General features: G+C 59.5%; 3 protein-coding genes across 3 annotated transcripts; all 3 read right to left on the reverse strand.

Annotated features, from left to right (window-relative positions):
• Positions 1–735: 735 nt before the first annotated feature.
• Positions 736–3554, reverse strand: KRT16 (keratin 16). The gene is made up of 8 exons (XM_032871622.1): positions 2981–3554; positions 2454–2536; positions 2173–2329; positions 1919–2080; positions 1696–1821; positions 1178–1398; positions 1038–1084; positions 736–933 (listed from the first exon to the last, which is right to left on the reverse strand). The coding sequence occupies exons 1-8, from the start codon at positions 3524–3526 to the stop codon at positions 836–838; spliced, it is 1440 nt and encodes a 479-aa protein (XP_032727513.1). The 5' UTR covers positions 3527–3554; the 3' UTR covers positions 736–835.
• Positions 3555–9580: 6026 nt separating this feature from the next.
• Positions 9581–14651, reverse strand: KRT17 (keratin 17). The gene is made up of 8 exons (XM_032871617.1): positions 14205–14651; positions 13068–13150; positions 12512–12668; positions 11738–11899; positions 10991–11116; positions 10677–10897; positions 10552–10577; positions 9581–9795 (listed from the first exon to the last, which is right to left on the reverse strand). The coding sequence occupies exons 1-8, from the start codon at positions 14634–14636 to the stop codon at positions 9701–9703; spliced, it is 1302 nt and encodes a 433-aa protein (XP_032727508.1). The 5' UTR covers positions 14637–14651; the 3' UTR covers positions 9581–9700.
• Positions 14652–16599: 1948 nt separating this feature from the next.
• LOC116875843 (keratin, type I cytoskeletal 42) lies at positions 16600–23408 on the reverse strand. The gene is made up of 8 exons (XM_032871615.1): positions 22908–23408; positions 20965–21047; positions 20680–20836; positions 19357–19518; positions 18641–18766; positions 18153–18373; positions 17021–17070; positions 16600–16898 (listed from the first exon to the last, which is right to left on the reverse strand). Exons 1-8 carry the CDS (start codon positions 23406–23408, stop codon positions 16801–16803), a joined length of 1398 nt encoding a protein of 465 aa, XP_032727506.1. The 3' UTR covers positions 16600–16800.
• Positions 23409–23781: the final 373 nt, after the last annotated feature.

Below are 23781 nucleotides of genomic sequence, written 5' to 3' on the forward strand. Positions count from 1 at the left end.
GGTGGTCATATGGAGACAAAGAAGAGGGCATGAGTGACAGATGTTTCCTAGGGGGCTTGTTGGCCTTGGGCCCCTGTCCAAGGGGAATGAGAAAGAAGAGGCTAATGCGGGTGATGAAGAGGAACAGGTTGGGAGAAGAAACTTCCATTCTAACCATGGACCCCATCCCAAAGAAGAAGACTCTGTTTCCCACCATCCAACACAGAACTTGTTGGACAAGTGTGAGGGGCCAAAGGGTAGAGTTAAGAGCTCAAGCTTTGGAGTCTTTGGGATAAAATACCTAAAAAGAGTGAGTGGCATTAAAAAAAAAAAAAAAAGCACAGCCTTCTTAACCAGACAGACCCAGTGTGAACAACAGTCACCTCTTACTATCTGCATGACGTTATGCAAGTTACTCAACCTCTCTGAATGGCAGGGTTGTCTCCATTCCAAAATGGGCCTGACCACACCCACCATCCAGGTTGGCTGTCTGCTCCCAGGAGCTCCTTCCTGTCCTGTGTCCCCACCTCCCACGCCCTTGCTAGCAGAGGGCTTTTCTAGGAAGACCCTACTGGTGCTTCTGACTGTTGCTGTTTCCTGGACCCCTCTGGCTGTGAGGTCCCAGAAGGTCCCTGGGAGACACCTTCAATCCCCCTCCCATTAGGACCTCCCAATCCCCCTCCCAAGAACAGAGACCACACAGGTTTGCATCAACCAGAAAGTCAGCTTTATTAGCCCACCACCAGCGGAGGGGAAGGGGAGACAGCAGGGCATCGCGCTGGGAGAACAAGGCCCTGGCCCAGGCCGTCAGGAGGCGGGGGCCGGCGGGGGGGCAGGAGGCTCTGGAGGAGGCAGCTCAGTGCTTGGAGCCCTGGCCCTGGTTGAAGCTGGATGAGCCCTGCTCCTTGAGGATGGGCCTGGTCTGCTGGCCGGAGGAGGAGGAGGAGGAGAAGACTGTGGGAGAGAGATGAGGGGGTGAGAAGGGCATTGGGAGCTAAGAGGCCCCACACAGGGACAGCTGGGGTCTCTGAGGGGCCCAGGAACCTCAGGAGCCTTACCATTGTGGGAAGAATAGGAATGGCTGGACCCTTGCTGGGAGGAGAGGCTGTGGGGGAGACAAGACAGAGCAGTTAGCTGTGCTGGGAGCCGCTACAGGGCTAAAGGGTCTGGGGGACGGAAGTTGGGGGTGGGCACTCACTGGGCGTCCTCGCCCTCCAGCAGGCGGCGGTAGGTGGCGATCTCCTGCTCCAGCCGCGTCTTCACGTCCAGCAGGACCTGGTACTCTTGGCTCTGCTGCTCCATCTCACAGCGGAGCTGGGCCAGCTGCTCCTCCACGTTGCCGATCAGCCCCTGGATCTGGGACAGCTGCATGCAGTAGCGGCCTTTGGTCTCCTCCAGGCTGCCCTCCAGGGATGCTTTCTGTGAGTGGGAGAAAGAGAGTCAACAGAGGTGGTCACTATTGTCCCCCCAGGCCTCTGGGCATGTCTCCTGAGAGGTACATGGACTGTGACTCTGGGCTACTTATGGGCCAGACAATGTGGAGAAAAGTTACTCCATTGTTCTGGGCCTTAATTTCCATGTCTATAGAATGGATAGAATGATCCCTCCAGTCCCACTCCTGGGTTGAGAGAGGCAGAAGTGTACCATGGCAGTGTTAAGGGGCTGGTGGCCCTTACTGGGGACTTGGGGATAGGGGCTGGGCGGGGTCCTTCATACCATGCTGAGCTGGGACTGCAGTTCAATCTCCAGGCCCTGGAGCACCCTCCGGAGCTCAGTCACCTCACTGCGGCCACTCTGCACCAGCTCGCTGTTAGAGGCCACTTCTTTGTTCAGTTCCTCGGTCTGCAAGAGCAAAGAAAAGCAGGTGGGAGGCACTCCAGAGGTGCCCCCTGCTTGGGGCTGGGCAGTCCTGCAGAAGGACAGAGGACCCGAGCCCCACCTTGCTCAGGAACCAGGCCTCCGCGTCTCTGCGGTTCTTCTCCGCCATCTGCTCGTACTGGTCACGCATCTCGTTCAGGATGCGGCTCAGGTCCACGCCGGGAGCGGCGTCCATCTCCACGCTGACGTCCCCGCCAGTCTGACCCCGCAGGGCAAGCATCTCCTAGGAAGGGGAGGGGGAGGTGGTCAGCTCAGCTGACCCCTTTCCTGGCTCCTGAGCCAGCCCCGGGCGGCCACGCCAGCAGCAGCCCTCACCTCCTCGTGGTTCTTCTTCAGGTAGGCCAGCTCCTCCTTCAGGCCCTCGATCTGCATCTCCAGGTCGGTCCTGGCCAAGGTCAGCTCGTCCAGCACCCGGCGCAGGCCATTGATGTCGGCCTCCACGCTCTGGCGCAGGGTCAGCTCATGCTCGTACCTGGCAGGACAGAGGTCAGGGCATCAGGCTCCATCCAGGAGGCTTCTGAGGCTCAAGGCCAGTGGCCCCAGCGCTTGCCTCCTGCCCTCTGCCCCACACTCAGCCCACCACGGTGGTTGCTCACTTGGTTCTGAAGTCGTCCGCCGCCAGCCTGGCATTGTCGATCTGCAGAATGGGCTGAGCATTCTCGATGGTGGCAGCAATGATCTGCAGACAGGGTGGAGGGACAGGCCTGTCAGCCAAGACTGCTGCTCAGGGGGGAAGAGCAGAGAGGGGAAGAAGGTATCTCCCCACTCTCGAGGGTTGCCTGGCTGGCAGGTGAGGTCCTCCAGCCAACCTGGGTGTCTTTTCCACCCAGCTCAGGGTGTGTGGAGGGATGTCCCCCAGTCCCTTCACTGCCACCCGCATCCTCCGTCCCAGGATGAGAGAAGCTGAGGGTGCAGAGGGGATAAGAGAGTCAGAGCTCCAGACCCAGCTCAGACATCTCGATGCTGCCACCAATTCTGAGTGGCCTGTGGCCTCTCCCCCGAGGTGGGCTCAGTCTCCCTGTTTGTAAAATAAAGATGCTAGAAAGTGGCTTCTTAAGGGCCACTGCAGCCATGACCTCTCTCAACGCTCCACCTCCCAGCGCCGCCCACCTGCCCTGCGCACCTTGTTCCGCAGATCCTCGATGGTCTTGAAGTAGGGGCTGTAGTCCTTGACCTCAGCGGGCCGCTGCCTCTGGTACCAGTCCCGGATCTTCACCTCCAGCTCCGTGTTGGCCTCCTCCAGGGCCCGCACCTTGTCCAGGTAGGAGGCCAGACGGTCGTTGAGGTTCTGCATGGTGATCTTCTCGTTGCCGGAGAGGAGGCCGCCATCGCCACCACCAAAGCCACCACCAAAGCCAGCACCGAAGCCAGCACCAAAGCCACCACCAAAGCCAGCACCCAGGCCACCACCATACCCTCCACCAAAGCCGCTACCCAGGCCCCCACCAAAGCTGCTGCTGCTGCTGAAGCCGCCACCGTAGCCGCCCCCCAGGCCGCAGGCACCCCCGGAGGAGTAGCGGGAGGAGGAGACCGACAGGCCCCCGTAGGCGCTGGGGGCCCGGCAGGACCCTCCGGCCAGGACAGAGGACATGCGGCTGGAGCCACCGCCGATGCCACAGGAGCCCTTCATGGAGCTGGAGGAGGTGAACTGGCGGCTGCAGGTGGTCATGGTGCCGAGGAAGGAGGTGAGTGAGGGAGCGAGCAAGTCGGCAGCGAGGAGAGAGAGGTGATCAGGAAGGCTGGGAGGATGCTGGGGCTGCTCAAACCCCAGGAACTTTTATACACACCGGGGCAGGCGGGGCCTCCCAGCTGCTGACTTGCGGGCTCCCCTCCGGATTTCATCACTCCAGGTCCCGTCCGACTCCCCACTCCGGATCAGGATTATTCAGCCCAGGGTCGACTCACTCCACTGGGTGCCGCTTGAGTTCCCACCCAGCTCTGGGGGTGTGGGGCCGAGAGAAAAACATACAAAAGCGAGTCGGTCGTGACTCAGGCTGGGTGGCAGGAACCCGGCTCTCGTTCCTGGAGCCTCAGGGCCCAGCGGGGCCTTGGCACAGACAGCCTTGTGACGGCCGCGTCCCCAGGCTGTGAGTCAGCCCAGAACGGACTCCCTGCCCCACAGGACAGCCTTGACAGCAAAAGGCCCCAGCAATCAATGCCGGCCCAGGGTGTCTTGGGATGTGTTGTGGGGGTCCTACTAGCCCAGCGCTGGACCGGAGAGCTGGGGTGCTACTCTCACTCTGCTTTGCTCACTGTGTGACCTGACACCCCTTGCCTCCCCTCTCTGGGTCTCTGTTTCCCCTCAGGGAAGTGACAAATCTTGGGCCAGGTGATCACAGAGACTTCTCTCATTGTAAAAATTATCTGACTCTCTTTCCCTTATTGGATCCAATCCCAGTTCCAGTGGCTGCCTTTAAGCCCCCAGGATCCTCAGAAGTGTTGGTACCATGGAACCAGCACATGCCATTGAGTCAGATAGGTAGCGGCTCCCCACACTGCCCCTTACAAACTACGCGACACAGGCAGTCCATCTTGTAGCCCCTCTGGGCCTCAGTTTTCTCATCTGTAGAAGGGGAAGACACGCCACAGAAGAACATGCACACAGGACCCCCCTGGCCACTCCCTGATGGTGGCCCTGCCCCTCAGCTTCCCCATCCTTCCTTTGCAGCCAGCTGCCCCCTTCCCTGCCTCCTCACACCCACCCCTGCACCCTGGCACCTCCCTTCATCTATACCCCAATACTCCCATCTTTTGAGCAGCGCACCCCCAGTGTATGCCCTACTTAATCATGGATGCCCACCACAGCAGTGGGAGGGAGTCCCCATCCTGCCAGTAGTGCCCTGTGTGACTCCAAACCCCAATGGGGGCCCTGAGTCTCCACACTGGATCCGGGGTTCCATTCCCAACAGTTTTGTTTCGAGGATTCACAGATTCCGGGTTGGTCATTGAGTGGAGGAGAGGGGTGTCCTATGGAGCCCTATGTGTGTACCACATGGTTCCAGGAAGGGAAATGTTCCCACCACAGGTTCACAGACGAGGCAGCTGGGAGGTTAAGTGGGCTTCCCAAGACCCCAGTCAAGGGGGATTAGAGGTTTGGACCCCTGCCTGTCTGCTTGCCCAGTCAAGCCCTTCCCGCCATCCTGAACCACCCTCTCTCTCTATGCATCACCAACATGCATGATTGTATTAAATTAACCCTGTGAAGTGGGGAGGACAGAGGAAGAACCAGAGGGAGGGAGTGGTTCGCCCAAAGTCGCTCCGCTTTAAGCTGCAGAGCCAGGACTAGAACCCCAGACTCAGGGCATCTCCACTTGCCCATGATGCCTTGCAGGCTGGGACCAGGTGTGTCCATTCTCATTCACCTCCCCACAGCACCTGGAGTAAGCTCTGCCCACGGTGGGCATGACCTTGGCCTGAGGGCTGGAGACAGGATTGGGGGCATCTAAACCCCAAAACAAAAGCCACCTCAGGGTGCTCTAGAGGTAACCCACAGAACGGCCACTGTCGCTGCTCTGACGTGCCTCTGTGGGCTTGCCTTAGCCTGGGTGGGGCTGGCAGATACTACGGGAACCAGCAGACGGGAAATGCTCCCAGAACATTGTGCCCTGTCAGTCACTCGGCTTGTAGGAACAGGGCCCAGAGATCTGAGCAGAGCAGGTGCCCAGCACACACCTCCAGGGCCAGTCTTGGGAGACAGAACCCAATGCTCCCCTCTCCCAACCCCCAAAATGGGCAAAATGGGTCCTAGAAGCTTGGACAAAACCCCTGGTGTCAAGATGGGCCTGGAGTTCAGGTCCAAGCACAGACATATCACGCTCAGAAATAAAAAGGACCTGTGAGGCCACTGAAGACTACCGAGCCCCAAGCAGAGAGAGTGAAAAATTGTTCCAGGTTAAATAGGACAGAAATGGGAGCAGAAAATCAAACCCAGTTCCTGAGATTCACAAGTACTCTCCACGGGGTCTCTGGGAGCTCCTCCTTCTCTGCCCCAGAACACTCTCCACCTCCCTCCCTTCTGATTAGAGCCCTGCCCCTTCCACTGTTCCTGGAGTCCAGGTGGCAATGCCGGCAGGCCCGGAGCTGATGGCTGGGGATCCACGTGGGCTGAGAGGCTACGCAAAGTAGCCGGCCAAGCCATCAAACCACTCAGACAACACCGCAGACCAAGCTCCCACTGTGTGCCCAGTACCCAGGGCGTGGAGGTGGGGAAGATGGAGCAGGGCCCCTTTATTCCATGCCAACGAAACAAACCTACTTGAGGTTGCTGAGAGCCAGGATTGCTAGGACTGTGGGCACAGGGACTCACAGCAAACGGGCATCTCTCCTAAGAGTGGGTTCCCTCCCCCTTCCCAGGCCTCTTTCCTCTCTCCTTCACCCGCCCCATCTCAGGTCTGAGGTCATCTCATACCTGAGTTGGCTGGGAAATATTATTGGCACGCCTCAACTCGCACTGATTCCCCAACCTGACTGATCACCGGGATCCCCATTTAGATTCCCAACCTGCTCTGACCCACTGTCTCAGCATTGCCCAAGACAAGCCTGATCGTGGGGACGTTTTACAAGCTCCTGGGGAATTCTGCTGACCAGCCAGGCTTGGAAGCAGGATGCAGCTTAGGGGGAGGAAGATGGGGGAGAGGCCCCCAAGGAGACTGAGAGGAGAAAGGGGACTGCTGCAGGGCCCCAGCCCATGGAGCTTCAGGGCAGGGTGAAGAAAGAGATCCCCAATGAGCCAGGACAGAGCAGCAAGCAGGAGCCAGATCTGGACTGGACACTCAGTTGTAAAAAATAAGGTGGAGAAGCCACTTATGGACAACCCCACACAGTACAGGCCATGATGGGGTACATGGGGGCTGCCAGGAGGGAGCAAGAGTGCCCAGTCTGGGCTCTGGCCCCACGACTGGCCCCAGGATCTGGGTGAATCTGTAAGTGTCCGATGGCAGGTGGTCCTTTCAACTCTCCCCATGTTACACACCGCTCTTCCGAAGGTGGGGGCAATAATAGCCTATCGTGATGGTCTGCACAACCAAAGGGCCCTCGAGGGAACGCTCAGGGGAACCAGCTCGAGCTCTGTTACAGCCTTGGCTCTGGGCCCTGGCTCTAGTCCCTCTGCTCTCCTCCACCTCCCACCCCACCCCCTGCATAAGAACAGCAGGAGGATCACCAGCCCTAGCATTGTGCCCTACCCACCACCTCTAAACCGGGGTCCTCCAGGGTCCCTCCAAGCCAAGGCACTTGTCTCCTCCTTCTGCCCAGGCCCAGTGCAGAAGCACAGAGGGACGCTGTGTCCTGGACAGAGTGTTACTGCCACACGGCCTGCTTGCAGAAAGCGGGGCCAGCTCACACGGTCAGGGTGTGGGCGTGGCAGAGGAAGAGTCACAGTGTCTGGCTCTGGTAGGCCCTGGGCCTGGAAATCAGGTCTGTGTGTCCATCACATGAGAGTGGGTAAGTCCCCGCCAAGGGCAGTCACAGACTGGTTCACTGATGGGGGAGAAAGATTTCATGCAAGGCGATGGGTTGATGTGGAGGAACTGTGGAGCCCCACAGCTGGGTCCCCCAATCCAGCCACAGGCACGCATCCCCAGCAGCCCAGGTTAACTCGGGGCCCCTGGACAAAAAATTCCAGCCACCAAAATTCCCCGCACCATCCCCAAGGGGACCATGGGTCTCAGGCCCCAGTCACTCCATCCTGTGGCCCTGCCTGCCCAGGTGTGGGATGAGCACTCCTGGAAAGAGGGGGGCTTCCCCTCTCTGGGCCCTGGACCCTCCCCCGGAGACCCACATTCTCTTGAACCACACACCCACTCACTTTGTGGGCAGGGGCTTCTGACCCAGCAGAAGGGTGCTGTCCAGGGCTATCTTTGGCCACTCCCACACTGTGACCCCTCCCCACTCACCTCCCCACTCAGTAGGGTGGGCCCCCAGACTCTACAGGGAGAGAAGACTCCTGCCTAAGAGCCTGGGTCAAGGCAAGGGGTGGGGCTCTCCTCTCCTCTTCCCAGCACAACCTGGACAATGGCTGAGTCATGGTTCCTTGGAGCCTCAGTGTCCCTATCCACACAATGGGGTGCCTCTTCCCAGACCCTCCCCGCTTCCCGGGACTGTTGTTCAGATAAATGAGATCACCCTCCAAATGAGCCATCCTCAACCCAGAGCTGGTTCTTCTGGTTGTGGCTAGAAGTGTGGCGGGGCCTGGTGGGAAGCACGCCTCCCCCTGCCCTTCATCCTTCATGGGCAGGCAGCTGGGAGACACCAGCCTCTGATGGAGTGGAGTCTGAACTCCCAGCCTGCTCTGAGTCTTGTGGCTGCCCCTGCAGATCCGGGCTTTGGACTCCAGCCAGTCGTCCCCACCGTGGCGGGAAACTCGCTGTCCTCATCGTCCCCAGATCAGGGCTAGAAGGACCAACAGCTGGGGCTCATCTCTCTCCTCAGTCACCATAGCCTCTGAGGTACAGGAGCAGGTCGGGACCTGTCCGAAGCCCCACACCCACCTACTCACCTCATAGACCCTGCTCTTATACCACTGGTCCCCAGCTCAGCACCACACCCCCTCCCAGGCTTCAGGGGCTCAGGCTGATCCTGCCCAGCCCTCACCTTTCATCTCTAGGTACCAGGAGGCCCCTGGTCCGATTCTACAACAGAAGACAGCCCCACGCCTGCCAGCGAATTGGGGTGGGGGTGTCCTTCCTCTCATTAACCCTTTCCACTCACCCTCACTTCCCAAAGAAAACCAGGAAGGCTCGCCCTGCCCAGGGGGTTCCAAATTTACTCAAAGAAAGATTTCCAGGTATTGGGGCTCCTCCCCTACGGGCTCACGGCCTGCCCCCAGAGTGAAAGGGGCTGGGGCCCAGAGAGTCCTGGGAGGGGCTAGGCGGAACTGCCCTTCCCGCCTTCCTCAGAAGGCAGTTTCCCACCCTCCCCAAACTCCAGGCTACCAAGGAGGGTGGTGCCTCTCACCCCCCCACCACCCTGGCACACACCCCTCCCTTGCCCCTATCCTGACCATTTGAGGAAACATCCCTGAGAGAGGCACACCCTTTCTCCCACACCCACCCGGGGCCCATAGCCTTCTCTAGAAGCAAGGTCTACAGTTCACATTCCTGAGGTGAGGCAATGGGAATACCCTGGGAGCCCACAGACCTCTTTGGGGGGTTTTCTGAGACTCACAAAAGAACTTGGGCCCTGACCACCCAGCCTGCCTCCCTGCCTTCCCTATGCCCACACCTCTTCCAGGAGAATCCTGACTGTCCCCCCGCCCCCGCCGTCGTCCTTGTCCACCCCTGCCCCGTCTTGGAAGGGGCGTGTCCCACAGGACTTCGGGAGAAATTGACTGGATGCGTCATCCTTTAGGACTCTGGGTCCCATGATATCTCCTCGGTCATTTATGAAAGAGAAAATGAAGTTCAAGGAGGCAAAGCCACTCCCCAAGGTCATGAACCTTTTTATAGGGCAAGAAGAGGTCACCTGAGACCTTCGCAAGTATGTTGGCCCCACCCTGGGTCTAGCACAGCCTAGACCGCCCTCCCAAGGATCACTGACCCTTTGGAAATGCAAATTGGCTCCCCAAGCTCTTCTCATACCTACCTACTAGGATCCTAGATGACCCGTGAGCTCCAAGCCAACAGCAGTTAGTGTCCACAGACTCTTCCCCCCCACCCTCGTTTGCCCCAATACACCCATTGTTCACGAGGGCCCACCTCAGTGGCCCCAATCAGAACACATTCCATATCTGAATTAACAAGCTTTATTGGTCAGGCAGAGGGGTATGGAAAGGGATGGAAGCCAGGAACCGAGGCTGCAGGGCCAGTAGGGAACTCTGGGGGGCTGGCCATGGGGAGCAGAGTTCTCAGCGGGTGGTCTGGTGGACCTGCTCGCGGGAGGAGATGACCTTGCCATCCTGGACCTCTTCCACAATGGTGCGCACCTGGCGGGTGGTCACGGCTGCAGGAGACAAACCGTCGGAGGTGGGTGGGGGCCCAGAGACCCTGGCTCACCTCCCTGAGCAGAGCCAGCTCTCTTCCCCACAGCCGCTTGCTTGCTTCTCAATATGACATCCAGACACGTGTTCCTCCTGCTCTTGCCCTCTTCCATCCCATCTCTGTGCCCATGTATGAGTACCGCCTCCCAGATGGCTGGTTTGATCCCAACACACTGTGTCCTTTGCAAGACTCGGCACTGCCCAGTGGACTCTGTCTCCTGTCTCCCCTATCCCCAGAGTGGGATCTCCAAGACAAGAACCAGGTCCGCATCACCCCCGTTGAACTAGATACCCAGGGTCAGGATCTGATCTCCCCCATCAGACCAAGATCTGGAGGACAAGAACCATGTCCCTTTCTCCCATCAGACTAGAGATCCCAGGGACAGGACTGCTTTTGCTCATCTGCAGGGTCTCAAGAACAAAGACCATGAGACCATGTCCCTAATCGCCCCATCAGGAGAGTGTTCACAGAGCTAGGACCTTGTCCATATCTCCCATCGGACTAGGATCTCTAGGGTAAAGACCATCTCTCTGCCCAGCCCCCTCATCTGATCCACCTGAGCATCAACCCTGAGCCCTAACAGGTCGTTTCCCCCATCCCTGCTGAGGATCAGCCATCATTTCCTGGAGCTCCTGGGGACTGACGCCCCCTCCCCCGGCAATATGCAGATGGGTTGCCTGCCCTATGTACGCCCACCCTCAGCTACCGAGATCCTTACGTTCTTTGGGCTTGTACTGAGTCAGGCTGGAAAAAAAGAAAAAGACAGACGGGAGATTAGATTTGGGTCTGAGAGCTACACGCCCACCCCAGGCCCCCAGTCCTGGCCCCCAGCCTCCAACTCACTGGGCGTCCTCGCCCTCCAGCAGGCGGCGGTAGGTGGCGATCTCCTGCTCCAGCCGCGTCTTCACGTCCAGCAGGATTTTGTATTCCTGGTTCTGCTGCTCCATCTCGCAGCGTAGCTGGGCCAGTTGCTCCTCCACGCTGCCGATCAGCCCCTGGATCTGGGACAGCTGCACGCAGTAGCGGTTCTCCGTCTCAGCCAGGCTGCCCTCCAGGGATGCTTTCTGCAAGAAGGCAGGAGGATCAGGGGTCAGTGAGAGTGGTCAGTGCCCCCTCCAGGGTCCCAGGTGCACCCCGGGCTTGGCAGCCCCCCCTACCATGCTGAGCTGGGACTGCAGCTCGATCTCCAAGGCCTGCACCGTGCGCCGGAGCTCAGAGATCTCGCTCTTGCCGCTCTGCACCAGCTCGCTGTTGGTGGCCACCTCGCGGTTCAGCTCCTCCGTCTGCAGACAGGACACAAGACAGTGCAGCGTTAGCTTGGGATCCCTTCTAGTCAGACGACCTCCACGGCCTCCATACGCTCAGCCCAGCACCCATTCCGTGCCCACACAGGCACCTGGGGCTCTCCTCACTCCCCATGATCACCCTGGACGTGGTCACCTTCCTGAACTTCCCCGGGCCTCTCAGGCCTCCTCCCAAATGTGACCGTGGGAGCAGTGCCTTCTCACCAGCATCCCACTTCCCAAAGCCCAGAAACCTTTGAAATGATTCGAAGATTTATCTTTAGTTCCTCCGAGTAGAAGGCATTAGAATGGGCAACTTGAAGACCAGCTAGGATATCAACCAGTCCCTTGGTGCCAGTCCCTGACCTCTTAGAGAGGTGGAAGCTCCTGGGGTCTTCACTCTCTGGCTTTATTCCTGGGGGGGCTCTCCACCCCACCCTCCACTGAGATCTCAGCTTTGGCCAAGCTCCCGGCCCATTGATGCAATGGGTGGCCCTGCGAGGCCCATGCAGCTCACTGAGGAGAGGGCACCCCAAGATGCCAGGTACTAGGCATCAGTTGGGGACTCAGTCCTTGACCCCCATCCCCTGGGAGAGGCCTCTGGCCTGCAGCAGCCCCCACCTTGCTGAAAAACCAGTCTTCGGCATCTTTGCGGTTCTTCTCCGCCATCTTCTCATACTGGTCGCGCATCTCAGACAGGATACGGCTCAGGTCCACGCCGGGAGCAGCATCCATCTCCACGTTGATCTCACCGCCCACCTGGCCTCGGAGGGCGTTCATCTCCTGCAGGGCAGAGGTTGTGGGCATGGGCATTCAGGCCTGTGCTGATCTATTACTTCCAACCCTTCCCAGACAAGTGCTCCAGACCCCTCCCCAAGGAGCCCTCCTTCACTCTGCCTATCCTCTACCCTCTACCCCTCCTGTTGACTCTTGTTCATCTGCTCTGTATGGGCTCTGCTTCCACCATCAGACTGGGGGTTCCCTGTGGACAGGTTCTCTGTCTCCCCCATCAGACTGAGGGGTCTCCAAAGGAAAAATCTAATTCTTAGGTCTGTACCCCTAAAATATCCCCTCTAATTCCCAAACTTCCACATAGGGTCCAGGTTCAAAGGTTTGAGCTGGAACAAAGGGACCTCCTCAATCACCCCTTGTCCTCATGAGGAAGGTCAGGATGGGCAGAAGAGGCCTCTGCAGGCCCTGGGAGGGTCCCCAGATGCTGGGCAGAGGGGTGGTACATGGAGGAGGCTACCCTCCATGGGGACCAGGTCACCTTGGAAGGTGACCAACCCTGGAGCACCTGCTCTGAGCTCTTCCCATGGTCTCAGCCTCGGCACACCCCCAGAGCTCTGCTGCCCCCTCGGTAGCCTCTTTGACCTGCTGCCCCACCCCACTCACCTCCTCATGGTTCTTCTTCAGGTAGGCCAGCTCCTCCTTGAGGTTCTCGATCTGCATCTCCAGGTCGGCTCTGGACAGGGTCAGCTCGTCCAGCACCCGGCGCAGGCCATTGGTGTCGGCCTCCACGCTCACGCGCAAGGCCTGCTCCGTCTCAAACCTGCAAAAGGAACCAGAGACTTCGTCTTGATGCTTGGACATGCAGGTCCGTGTCCCGGCCAGCACCCGGCCTCTGCCAGGGCTCTAAGAGCTTGGGAGGGTTGATGGGGGCGGAGAGGGGGCTTGTGGAGTGGCAGCATACTGCAGCCCCAGGGCCCTGGGACCACGCAGGGCAAAGTCCCACCCTCACGCAGCTTCCAGCATCTCTCTCCTCTGCCTCCTGCCTCCCCTCCCCCTCCCCGCCTAAGCCCAGTGACCTTCAGAATCTGCTGCATTTGCCACATCCGTGACTAAGAGGTGGACTCCCCCAACCCCCAGCTCCTAGCCCTCGTCACAGCAACTGTAGTCCTGGGGTGGGAGGGGTGCCCCAGTTCCAACCAGCCCACTGGCTAGGGCTCACTTGGTCCGGAAGTCATCAGCGGCCAGGCGGGCATTGTCAATCTGCAGGAGGATGTTGGCATTGTCCACAGAGGCCGTGAGGATCTAGGGAGATGGGAAAGCAGTAAGGTCATTGGGAGGGAGAAGCTCAGCCCAGCCCTAAGTTACAAGAAGGATCTTCCTGCCTCGAGGCCAGGATGTGGCTGCCTTCTCCAGGAAGACTCTTCTCACCTTTTCCGGCAGTCATTGTTGGCATAGGCGGGGCTGGCAGGAGTCTGAAGAGCCGAAACTTGCCTCTTCTCCCTGCCCACCCTGACCTGCCTCCCCCAACAGGACCCCTCCACTAGAGCAGGCAGCCAGCTGGGAGTGCCCAGCTAGGAAGAGAAGAAAGGCCCCCGGGGGCAGAAGTTGTCCCAGAATCCCAGACAGAAAAGGGGAGAAGAACAACCTCCTCATTTTACAGTTGGGGAGATGGTACCCAAGAGGCTCCCCAAGAAGGGATCCTACAGGACCCCTCACCAAACAATAGTTCCACATCAGAAGTCATGACCCCTGCTAGGCCCTAACCCCAGACTCCAGCAGGCAGCTCTGCCTTTGGAGGTTTGCTGAGCCCCATTCTTGAGGGGGCAGTGGGAGGGATGGAGAAGCCACAAAAATCCCCAAATAAGGCACACAGACGCCTTCCTTAGGACCCGCCCCCTCTCTCCACTTCCTCCTCCCAGCAGGTGCCATCAGGAGCTCACTAGACCCCTCAAACAACCATCACTCAAAATCCCCCTCTTGCTTCAAGAAGAGAGGTACCCACATATCTGGCAGCTCCATGGGCCCAGCCTCTATGTGCATCCACTCATCTTATCCTACAATTACGTGAGCTGATGGCAACAAGCCCCAGGATGAGGAAACTGAGGCTCAGAGGAGCTCCATGAGACCTGCTTGTCCCTGGCTTAGCTGCCGCCCCCCAAAAAGGGGAATATGGGTCACACTGTGACTCCAAGGTGGGCTACCAGAGGCCAAGCCAGTCAGAGCCACACTGTCCTAGACCCCCTGAGACCCTGTGGCAGCTCCCCCACCGGCCTAACTCCAGGCCACGGTCAAGGGAAGGAGATGGGAGAGAAGTCATGCCCCTCCCACGGGCCCTGTCCCCCCCAGCAGGCCATACCTTGTTCTTCAGGTCCTCGATAGTCTGGTAGTAGTGGCTATAGTCACGGGCGGGCCCCGGGGCCTGCTTCTGGTACCAGTCCCGGATCTTCACCTCCAGCTCCGTGTTGGCCTCCTCCAGGGCCCGCACCTTGTCCAGGTAGGAGGCCAGCCGGTCGTTGAGGTTCTGCATGGTGGCCTTCTCCCCGCCCGCCAGCAGCCCGTCGACGGCCCCGAAGCCGCCACCATAACTGCTCCCAGAGCCAAAGCTGTAGCAGCTAGAGTAGCTGTTGGCCCCGAGGGCGCTGCCCAGGCCCCCGGCGGACCCCAACCGGCAGGAGCCAGCCCCCAGGCCGCCAGACAGCCTGCAGGAGGTGCGGGACGAGCCGCCCCCCAAGCCGGAGGAGCCCTTGATGGAGCTGGAGGAGGTGAGCTGACGGATGGTGGTGGTCATTGTGGCAGCCGGCGGGCTCGGAGCAGGAGGGCTAGACAGGAGCGAGGCCCACAGTGCGAGTTGCTGCTGGCGCTCGCCCGCCTTCTTTATAGGCCGCCAGGTGGGCGTAGCGATTACAACAGGCTCGCTCCTCTGTTTCCATTCCCCTGAGCTTTCATCACCGCTGGCCACACGCCAGCTCCCAGGTGGCTGTGGGCCCCCCTCCCCTCCCACCATCGGACCTTTGCCTCACTTCTCCGAACCCTGGTTCTGGGTGTCTGCCTGCGTGTGCGTGTCTCTGGTCTCAGGCCTGTCACCTGTGATTCAGGCAGGCCCTCCAGCTATGCTTTCCCATGACCTAATACGGAGAAGAGGAGCGGCAGGACGTCCCCGTCACCAGGCCCTCCCAGGCAGCTGCCACCCCAGCCCGGCCCATCTGGCCCCGGGGTCTGGTGGGGAAACCGGTTGGGGAACCAGGCAGCCCCCAGCTCTGAGGCCGCTCTCCTCCACCACAGGCCACACCACACGCAGTCCTGCCCCTGGGCTGGTGGCCGGGGAGACAGCGAGGACAGAGACCCTGCCCTGCCTCGGAAACTAGACCTAAGCCTGCTGGGCTCACGGCACAATACGGTGCCTCTCAGGTTACCGTCCCATTTTACAGATAAGGAAACTGGGGCTCCAAGAGGGATGGGGCCCCACTGCCCCCACCTTACTGCAGAACTGGGCTGGCAGGGCTGCTGCACCTTCATCCCCCACTATGCCACGGCCCCTCACGCCCCCCTGGGGCCCGACACCCTGCCCCCGCCCTCTGCAGAGCCCCGACACCAGCAAAACACTCCAGGAACTAGGAGTCCACCCACCCATTTCTCCGACACAGCCCCTAACCCTGGAAACCTCAGTGACCCAGCCTCCTCCTGTAACATTTCCCCACCAGCCTGCTGCAGGGGCGAGTCCTGGGCCAGCGTGGACGAAGAAGAGCATGGCCGTCGATGGGGACCCGGCAGGCTGGGAAGAGAGCATCTTGGTAAAAAGGGACTGGAAAATGATGAGAGCCATGTCACCTGCCACCCTCACCTACCCTTCCTGTACCTGAAGAGACCTCCGGGTGAGGTGAGGGGTGTATACCTCAAGTCCCAGCCAGCTGGAAATGTCAAGGACACAGTCTAAATGTCTTCCTGAGAACCCCCAGCCAGGCTCCTCTCCCAAAGCCTCCCCCAGAGGCCCACCCAGGCCCCTGATGGGGACCCTCAAGACAGGCCCTGTGCCACCCAGCCCCACCCTGCCTTGCCCACCACTCCCAGCCTGGCCCTGGGTCCAGGGTCCCCGTGGGCCTGCTGGATGGAATGCAGTCCTGTCTCAGACTGCTGATGGCTTCCACTTCCCCGACAGGCCCAGACAGCCCCTGCCAGCAGCTGAGAGAGATTCCCCAACAGCCCAGCAGCTGCCAAGCCACCAAAGCAAACAGGACACCCCCCACGCTCACACACGGAGCGGCCACCCCACCCCACACACACCCCGAGTGGGGCCGAGCTGGCTTCCATGGCTGGCTCTGCCACTGCCGCCCCCTCTCATCCATCAACGCTTTGGACCACGCCTTTGGAAAACCCCCTGCCCAGGCCCCCCTCCCTCTGATCTTGAACCCAGACCTGCCCCAGGCTGAGGTAGGAAGTTCCTTATAACAGGCGTGGCTCCCCAGAAAGTCTGTGGGGCCCTCCTAGGGACCAGCCCGTGGGGACTCACAGCAACCCACGGACTGATTCTTAGAAACTTTCCCAGCCTGATGGGCTGTCCCATCCCTCCGCCCTCGCTCTGCTGCTTTCTTCTCTCTGGCCCTCCCGGGAGCCGCAGGCCTGGAAGAAGTAGTCAGAACAGATTGGCAGGTGACAAGTGACATCCAAACACTCCATAAACCATCCTCCTCCCGGAGTCCCTCAGCACACACTGCCTTATGCCAATGACCAGACCAGATCACACGAGACATTGAACTTCAGGCAAAGCTTTACTAGCAGTCACTGGGGCAATTCCAGGAGGCCCCCTGGGGGAGGGGTTGCAGGAACAGACACAGGAAGGCAACAGCTTTTGGGTGGTGGCCCAGATGGGCACTCAGGGCGCGGCAGTAGCATGCTGGGAGCCCAGGGAGATGGCTGCCTCATGACCCTCTCCCTGTCACAGGTGGAAAGGGGCCTCAGTGAGTTGAGCGGTGGACCTGCTCTCGGGAGGACACCACCTTGCCGTCCTGGACTTCTTCCATGATGGTGCGCACCTGGCGGGTGGTCACTGTGCCTGCGGGCCATGGAGGAGGGGACACAGGGAACTTCAGGCCAGAGCCCCTCCCCCAGTCTTCCGCACAGAAGGGTCCTCGACATCTCCCCACTCCTGCCAAACCAGATGGGGCAGCCTCTTACCTTCCCGGGTGGGCTGTGAGATCAGGGAAGAGGAGTACTGGGTGGCCAGGCTGCAGAGAGGGAAAAGGGGGCCTGTCAGTACAGGGGTGCCGGCACGGAGCCCGGTCCCCTGGAGGAGGAGCAGCTGGGAAGGCCTGGGGTGAGGGGAGAGAGGTCCCGGCAAACAAGAGAGAAATCACAGCTGAGAATACATGGAAAAGATTAGCAACCATAAGGGTCATAGGGCACAGGCCCAGTAGGCAGGATGGAAGAAAGGGGACACCCCAAAAGAGGACCCAGAGGCGCTTTGTGGCTAACCAGCGTTTTACAAGGAGAAGCTGAGCGAGAGGTTTTCCCATATCCCAAAGGGCCCAACAAATAGACTCTATTAAAGCTTGTGAGACTGTGGTTAGACTACAGGCTGACCTCACTATCGTCAAGGAGCAAAAAGCTGGATGGCGTGACTTAGCGTGGAGACTCCAGGACATTCTCAGTCACTATACGGCAGGGCCCTGATCTACCCTCCCAGCTCTAACCAGATCACCACCCACCCTGCTCTTCCTCCCATCCCTGGTAATGGCGTCACCAGCCACACAGTCATCAGAACCAGAAACCCAGGGTCATCGCGCCCCACTCCCTCATGGGCTCACTCACCGTGTGTTGCCTCCCGCCAGCAAGCCACGCTCGCCCCCACATTCAGGCAACTAGCCCTGCTGTTCTTACCTACCACACATCCTCCTCACACACCACCTTCCTGTCCCGGCCCTACACCCCCGCCTTACAGTAGGGCTGCCCTGGCCTGACACTGCGCTCCGGCCTCCCAACAGGTCTCCCTGGCCCCACTGGGCCCCCACTGATGCATTTCTCCCTATGCAGCCAGAGTGGATGTTCTAAGACATCTTGACAACAGCACCATTCCTCTGTGCAAAATCCCTCCGTGGCTCCCAACTTCCCACGTGATCTAGCCCAGATGCTTTCATTTGGTCTTCAGCGCTCCCCAACAGTGGGGCCCCAGTCAGTGCTCCCCGTGTCACCTCCTGCAAACCTCTGCGCCTGCTGGCCTCTGCCCGTGCTGTCCCCTCAGCACCAACGTCCCCACCTAGATGAAGTACCCCCAGCCGAGCCAGGCATATGCCCCAGTGCCCCCGCTCACTGGGCGTCCTCGCCCTCCAGCAGGCGGCGGTAGGTGGCGATCTCCTGCTCCAGCCGAGTCTTCACGTCCAGCAGGACCTGGTACTCCTGGTTCTGGCGCTCCATGTCGCAGCGGAGCTCGCACAGCTGCTGCTCGATGCTGCTGATGAGTCCCTGCAGCTGGGCCAGCTGGGCCCCGTAGCGGGCCTCAGTCTCCGCCAGGCTGCCCTCCAGCGAGGATTTCTGTGGGCCAGTGTAGACGTGGCCGGGTGAGACCAAGCTGGGACCCTCCTCCAGGGTGAGGACCCAGAAGGGACCCCCTCCTCCAGTGTGGGCTTGTGGGTGCTGCCGACGCCACGGGGCAGTAACAGGGGCAGAGAGGGGCCCATGTCACTGAGTGTGAAGTGACAGGCTGGGTGGGGAATTCAGGTTTCTCTGAGCGGAAGTCTGTGAGGCTGGGCCCATCCCAGGGTGACGGGTACAGGCCAGGGAGGGGGCTGGGGGTCCTACCATGCTGAGCTGGGACTGCAGCTCAATCTCCAGGTTCTGCACTGAGCGGCGGAGCTCAGTGATCTCTGTCCTGCTGCTCTGCAGGGCCTCGGTGTTGGTGGCCACCTCCCGGTTCAGCTCCTCCGTCTGAAAGGCAGGGTGGGTGACAGGGACTGGAGAAGCTTTGCAGAGGTGGGGCAGAGGACAGGGTCCGCCCCTGAGCCCTGACCTCCCCGACTGCCTCTCTCCTCCCTCCTCTCCCTGGCCTCTGTGGGGCTTCAGACACACCAGCACCCAGACACCCTCTGTGCCCAGCAGCCCTTAGTCGATGGACCTTGCTTTGTATTTGATGCTCCTACTGAACACTGCTCAAAGACAGGAACTGGGTTTTACTCCATGCCCATTACTGTGCTGGGCCCTGTAGCTGCTCAGTGTGTGTCTACTACGGGCACGAGTTATTCCTCCAAAAGCATACACACCTACGAATGTGCTGGGAGAAGTCCTAGACAGAGATGACGAGATCTGGACCTGTTCCCTGAGCCACGGTGCTGCTTGTGCGAGCTTGAGGCCTCTCTGAGCCTCCCATTCTGCATCTAGACATGAGCACTGGGTCCAACTGGTTTCCAAAGGTCCTTCCAGCTGGGACAGCCTGTGGATCTACAGGTTTTCCAGCCCAGCCCTGACACCCAGCACACGTATGCACACATGTGCACACTTGCTCACACACGGCCACCCACCTTGCTGAAGAACCAGTCCTCAGCGTCCTTGCGGTTCTTCTCCGCCATCTTCTCGTACTGGTCACGCATCTCGTTCAGGATGCGGCTCAGGTCCACGCCGGGGGCAGCGTCCATCTCCACGCTGACGTCCCCGCCCACCTGGCCTCGGAGGGCGTTCATTTCCTGGGCAAGAGGAGAGCAGGATTTCACCAGGGCCATCCCAGGGAGAGACCCTGGGGCCTGCCTTCTCTGCCTCAGGGAGATGGGGACAGATGACAGACAGACAGACAGACATAGACAGCCTAATGGTTCCTCCCCTTGAAGATGGAGCAGATGTGATCTTGTCACAAACACGCAGGGCTGCGAATATGGACCATCTCCCCCAATGTGCACTCGGGGATGGACTTTGCCCCGTTCCGATATGTGCTGGGCAAAGAGAGATGCTAACTCCCCAACATGTTAGGGGATAAGTCAGACAGCCTCACGGCCCTGACTGCCTGCCTTATCCCCTACCACAACCACACAGCACAGGCACAAGGAAAGCAGCCCCGTGTTGGTAACAGCGCAGAGCCAGACCTCATTAGGAAATGTTAACTATTGCAGGGATGCAATCCCTATGACCAGCCTCAAAGCCAAGTGGAAACAATTTCTGGGCTCCTGTTACTCAAAGATTATTCTCCCCCAGCGCAGGCCAGCCCAGAGGTCAGCTGAGAAGGAAGCCGCAGGTTCATTAGTCCTCCTACAGGGCCTGGGATCCCCATCCTTGTGTTGAGCCTTAGGATCCCTAGGACCCCAAACACTATGAAAAAGGGAGGTAGGGGTGGTGGCAAAATGGTGAGGTCAGACCTGGGTGTGGACATGGGTCAGATAGACCCATGTGGCTTTGGGTAAATTCCTTAACCTCTCTGAGCTTGTTTCTTTACCAGGAAAGGGAGGGAAGAGCACCCAGCACCCAGCGCCAATGTCAGTATCAGCTGAGCTAATTGCCATGAATCACTTGTAATGTGCTGAGCAGATTTTGGCTGTTGTTATGACTATCACTATTACAATTAATTGGAGTAATTAGCATGCATGTTCTTGGGCTGATTTGCTCATTAGATAATTAACTGCCACCGCTCGGTAGACTATGCCTTGAGGGACAAGGGAAGTATCTTTGGGGGGAGAGGGACCTCCAGGCTTCACGCAGGGCCCTCCGAGGATCTCCCAGGGTCAGGGCCAGAAACCCACCAGAGATGGGAGCTGGATTGAGGGTGTGGCCCTGGCCCGGGAGGATTTGGGAGCCAGGGCCACCAATCCCCTTGCTCCTTGTAGGAGTCTCTCCTGCATTCCCCAGGGCCACCTCACCTCCTCATGGTTCTTCTTCAGGTAGGCCAGCTCCTCCTTGAGGTTCTCAATCTGCATCTCCAGGTCAGCTCTGGCCAGGGTCAGCTCGTCCAGCACCCGGCGCAGGCCGTTGGTGTCGGCCTCCACGCTCATGCGCAGGTTCAACTCCGTCTCGTACCTGGAAAGGGTGGAGGCATGAGCCAAGGGGGGGCCCCAGGACACCCCCTTGTACACACAGATATTTCTGGTGTGCTGAGCCCAACCCAGCACCAGCCTCCGGAGGCAGCCCCGGAAGCCCAGACTCACTTGGTTCGGAAGTCATCGGCTGCCAGGCGGGCATTGTCAATCTGTAGGACCAAGCTGGCGTTGTCGATGGTGGCCGCCAGGATCTGGGGGGCATAGTGGGCGAGGTGAGCAAGCACCATGGGAAGGCCCGGCAACACCCTCCTTGCTGCCCTTTGAGAGTGAGCCAACTAGAAGAGATGAGGGTTCCCACAACCCCCCTCTTTGAGCACCTTCTTGGAAGGCTCCCAGGATGCTGAGGGCACAGGTAGCCATGAGGCCAGGACAGAGACCCATACATAGTCACCCTCCCCTGCCCAAGCTGGAGGGACCTCCCTCTCTTTTCTTCAACTAAACTGACCTCTAGTCTCAGTTGCTACCTCCTCCAGGAAGCCTTCCTCGACTCCCCTCCTTCTGGTCACACCTCCTCCCGGCCCATCCTCTTTCACAGCATTTCTCCCAACTGTGATTCTTCCGTGACTTCTTTGGTTATTTCCTTCAACGGGCTCTGCGCTCCAGGTGGACAAGGCCTCTATTTCCTCTAATGGGCTCTGCGCTCCAGGCGGACAAGGCCTCATCGGTGACCATTCTTTTCGGAATCCCTAGCCCTGGGCAAAATACCCATCCCGCAGTCACCCCCCAGGAAACATTAGTTTAATTAAGCAACTAATTAATGAATGAATAAGATTATGACCAGCCCCAGCTGAAACGTGGAGCAAAGTTTTCTTTTCCCACAGGGTCGTCAGAGAGGTTTAAAGGAGAACAGGGAAGGAGCTCTAGAGGGAGCAGAGGGTCAGTTATTATGACTACGGCTGCCACTGCTTTTGTGAGAAATGTCAAGAGGCTGTACTCAAGAGCCATGTGGGGGGAGGAGAGAGGAGGTCTCAGTGGAGGCATCAGATGAGCCAAGAAGAATCCAGACGTTTCTAAGGCTGCAGGCTGTTGTGCAGAAAGAAGTCAGAGGAGGCAGCCCCAGCAGGCCCAAGTAGCCCCCAATAGCCTCTTTATGGGCCTCTGAGCCCCCGGAAGGCCCTGTGACGTGACCCTGGGTCAGGCCCTGTTTCCAGAGCAAGACCAACCCAGCCCTTGGTGGCCTACAGACCTGCCTCCCCCAGAGGGGCCCTTGGGAAACCCCCCGAGGGGTGCGGTGATTCTGAGGGGCGGAGGCCTGATGCTCCAGGCGCTGGGGGTTGATGGTGAGCAGCTGGCTGACCCCAGAGCTTGGAACGCTGACTCACCAGGGCTCCCCTGGGCTTCCCACTGCTCAGACCAAGCCGGGTATCTGATCTGGCACTCCCAGGAGCTCTGCTTCCAGGGGGCAATTGCAGGATTTCCCTTCCTGGCTGAGGTCCCGGACAGGAGCAGGCAAAGCCCCTCACAGGGCAAGCACGAGACCTGGTTCTGCACCACGAAAGAGCAGGCCTCAGCCCGCCCTCCCCCCAGACATCTCCACACTTCTTTGAACTTTCACCTGCCTCTGGGGGCTGCAGCACCAGAGGACCCTCCGGGAGGAGGCTTGTGCGGAAGACCCAGATGCCACATTCACAGAATCAGAATGCCAAGGCCCTGTTCTTAGAGGTCATGAGCATGTGGGTGTGTTGTATTCTCCTTCAGACTAACAGAGAAACCCCTTCCCTTGGAAGCTTCCAGTCTGAGTGGGAAGACACAGCTCCCTCCCTCAGGGACCCCCAGAAAGACCAGTATGGGCAGAGTGAGGAAGACACACAATGAAACCAGCTAGGAGAATATGCCAGACTCTGTGAAATCAGCACAGTGAACAGGGCATAGACTGAACCCCCAAGATCTGGGGCTAAAAGGCAAGTGCCACCCATTCAGGAGGGCTGCCTAGAGGAGGTGAGACAGGCAGAGAGCCAGACCCAGAGGGTTCAAAGTTGGGAGGGATCCCAGCTTCGAAGAAGGTCCTAAGGACAGAGGGCAGAGGGCAGGGAGCTGCCCCGCCCACACACCTTGTTCCGCAGCTCCTCGATGGTCTTGAAGTAGGGGCTGTAGTCGCGGGCGGGCGCGGGCCCCTGCTTCTTGTACCAGTCATGGATCTTCACCTCCAGCTCCGTGTTGGCCTCCTCCAGAGCTCGCACCTTCTCCAGGTAGGAGGCCAGCCGGTCGTTGAGGTTCTGCATGGTCTCCTTCTCGCTGCCCCCAAGCAGGGCGTCCGAGGAACCGAAGCCAGCGCCGAAACTGGAGCCAAAGCCCGCGCCGAAACTGGATCCGAAGCCCCCACCCAGGCTGCAGGTGTATCCCCCGCCGTAGCCGCCCCCCAAGCCCGCCGAGAAGCGGGAGGAGGTGACGGACATGTTGCCACAGCTGCTGCCTCCCAGGAGGCTGGGGGCCCGGCAGGCGCCCCCAACACGAACGGAGGACATCCGAGAGAAGCTTCCACCGGGCACACACAGGCCCTTGACAGAGCCGGAGGTGGAGAACTGGCGGATGCTGGTGGTGGTGGCAGCCATGGTGTCCACAGGTCAGGAGCAGGGTCTGGTCTGGACAGGGACCCCAGGCAGCCCTTTATAGCCAGGCTAAAGAGGGGCTGGGTCCCCCGGCCCTTGAAGTCAGAGCCAAAACCCCAGCCATGTAATTTGCTTCTGTACCAGCCGCCCAGGGCCTGGGGCTCAGGCCGGACATGCTGAGTGCATTCCCCGGGGGGCCCCCTCTCCTGCCTGTTCCTGGCCTGGGCGGGTGGCCTCTTAGCAGCCCATTGTCTGTTCAGAAACAAAGGTGGTGTTGGAGCCGAAGCCCCGGGGGAGGGTGAACCTCCATCCTCAGCCACAATTAGGCAGCTGAGCTCATTCTTGGGGGCAGTCCGGAGAACCCAGCCCTGGGAGC

Source organism: Lontra canadensis, unplaced genomic scaffold, assembly GCF_010015895.1.
Source record: "Lontra canadensis isolate GAN:19392208 unplaced genomic scaffold, GSC_riverotter_1.0 scaffold43, whole genome shotgun sequence".
In the NCBI taxonomy this organism is placed as follows: Eukaryota; Metazoa; Chordata; class Mammalia; order Carnivora; family Mustelidae; genus Lontra; species Lontra canadensis.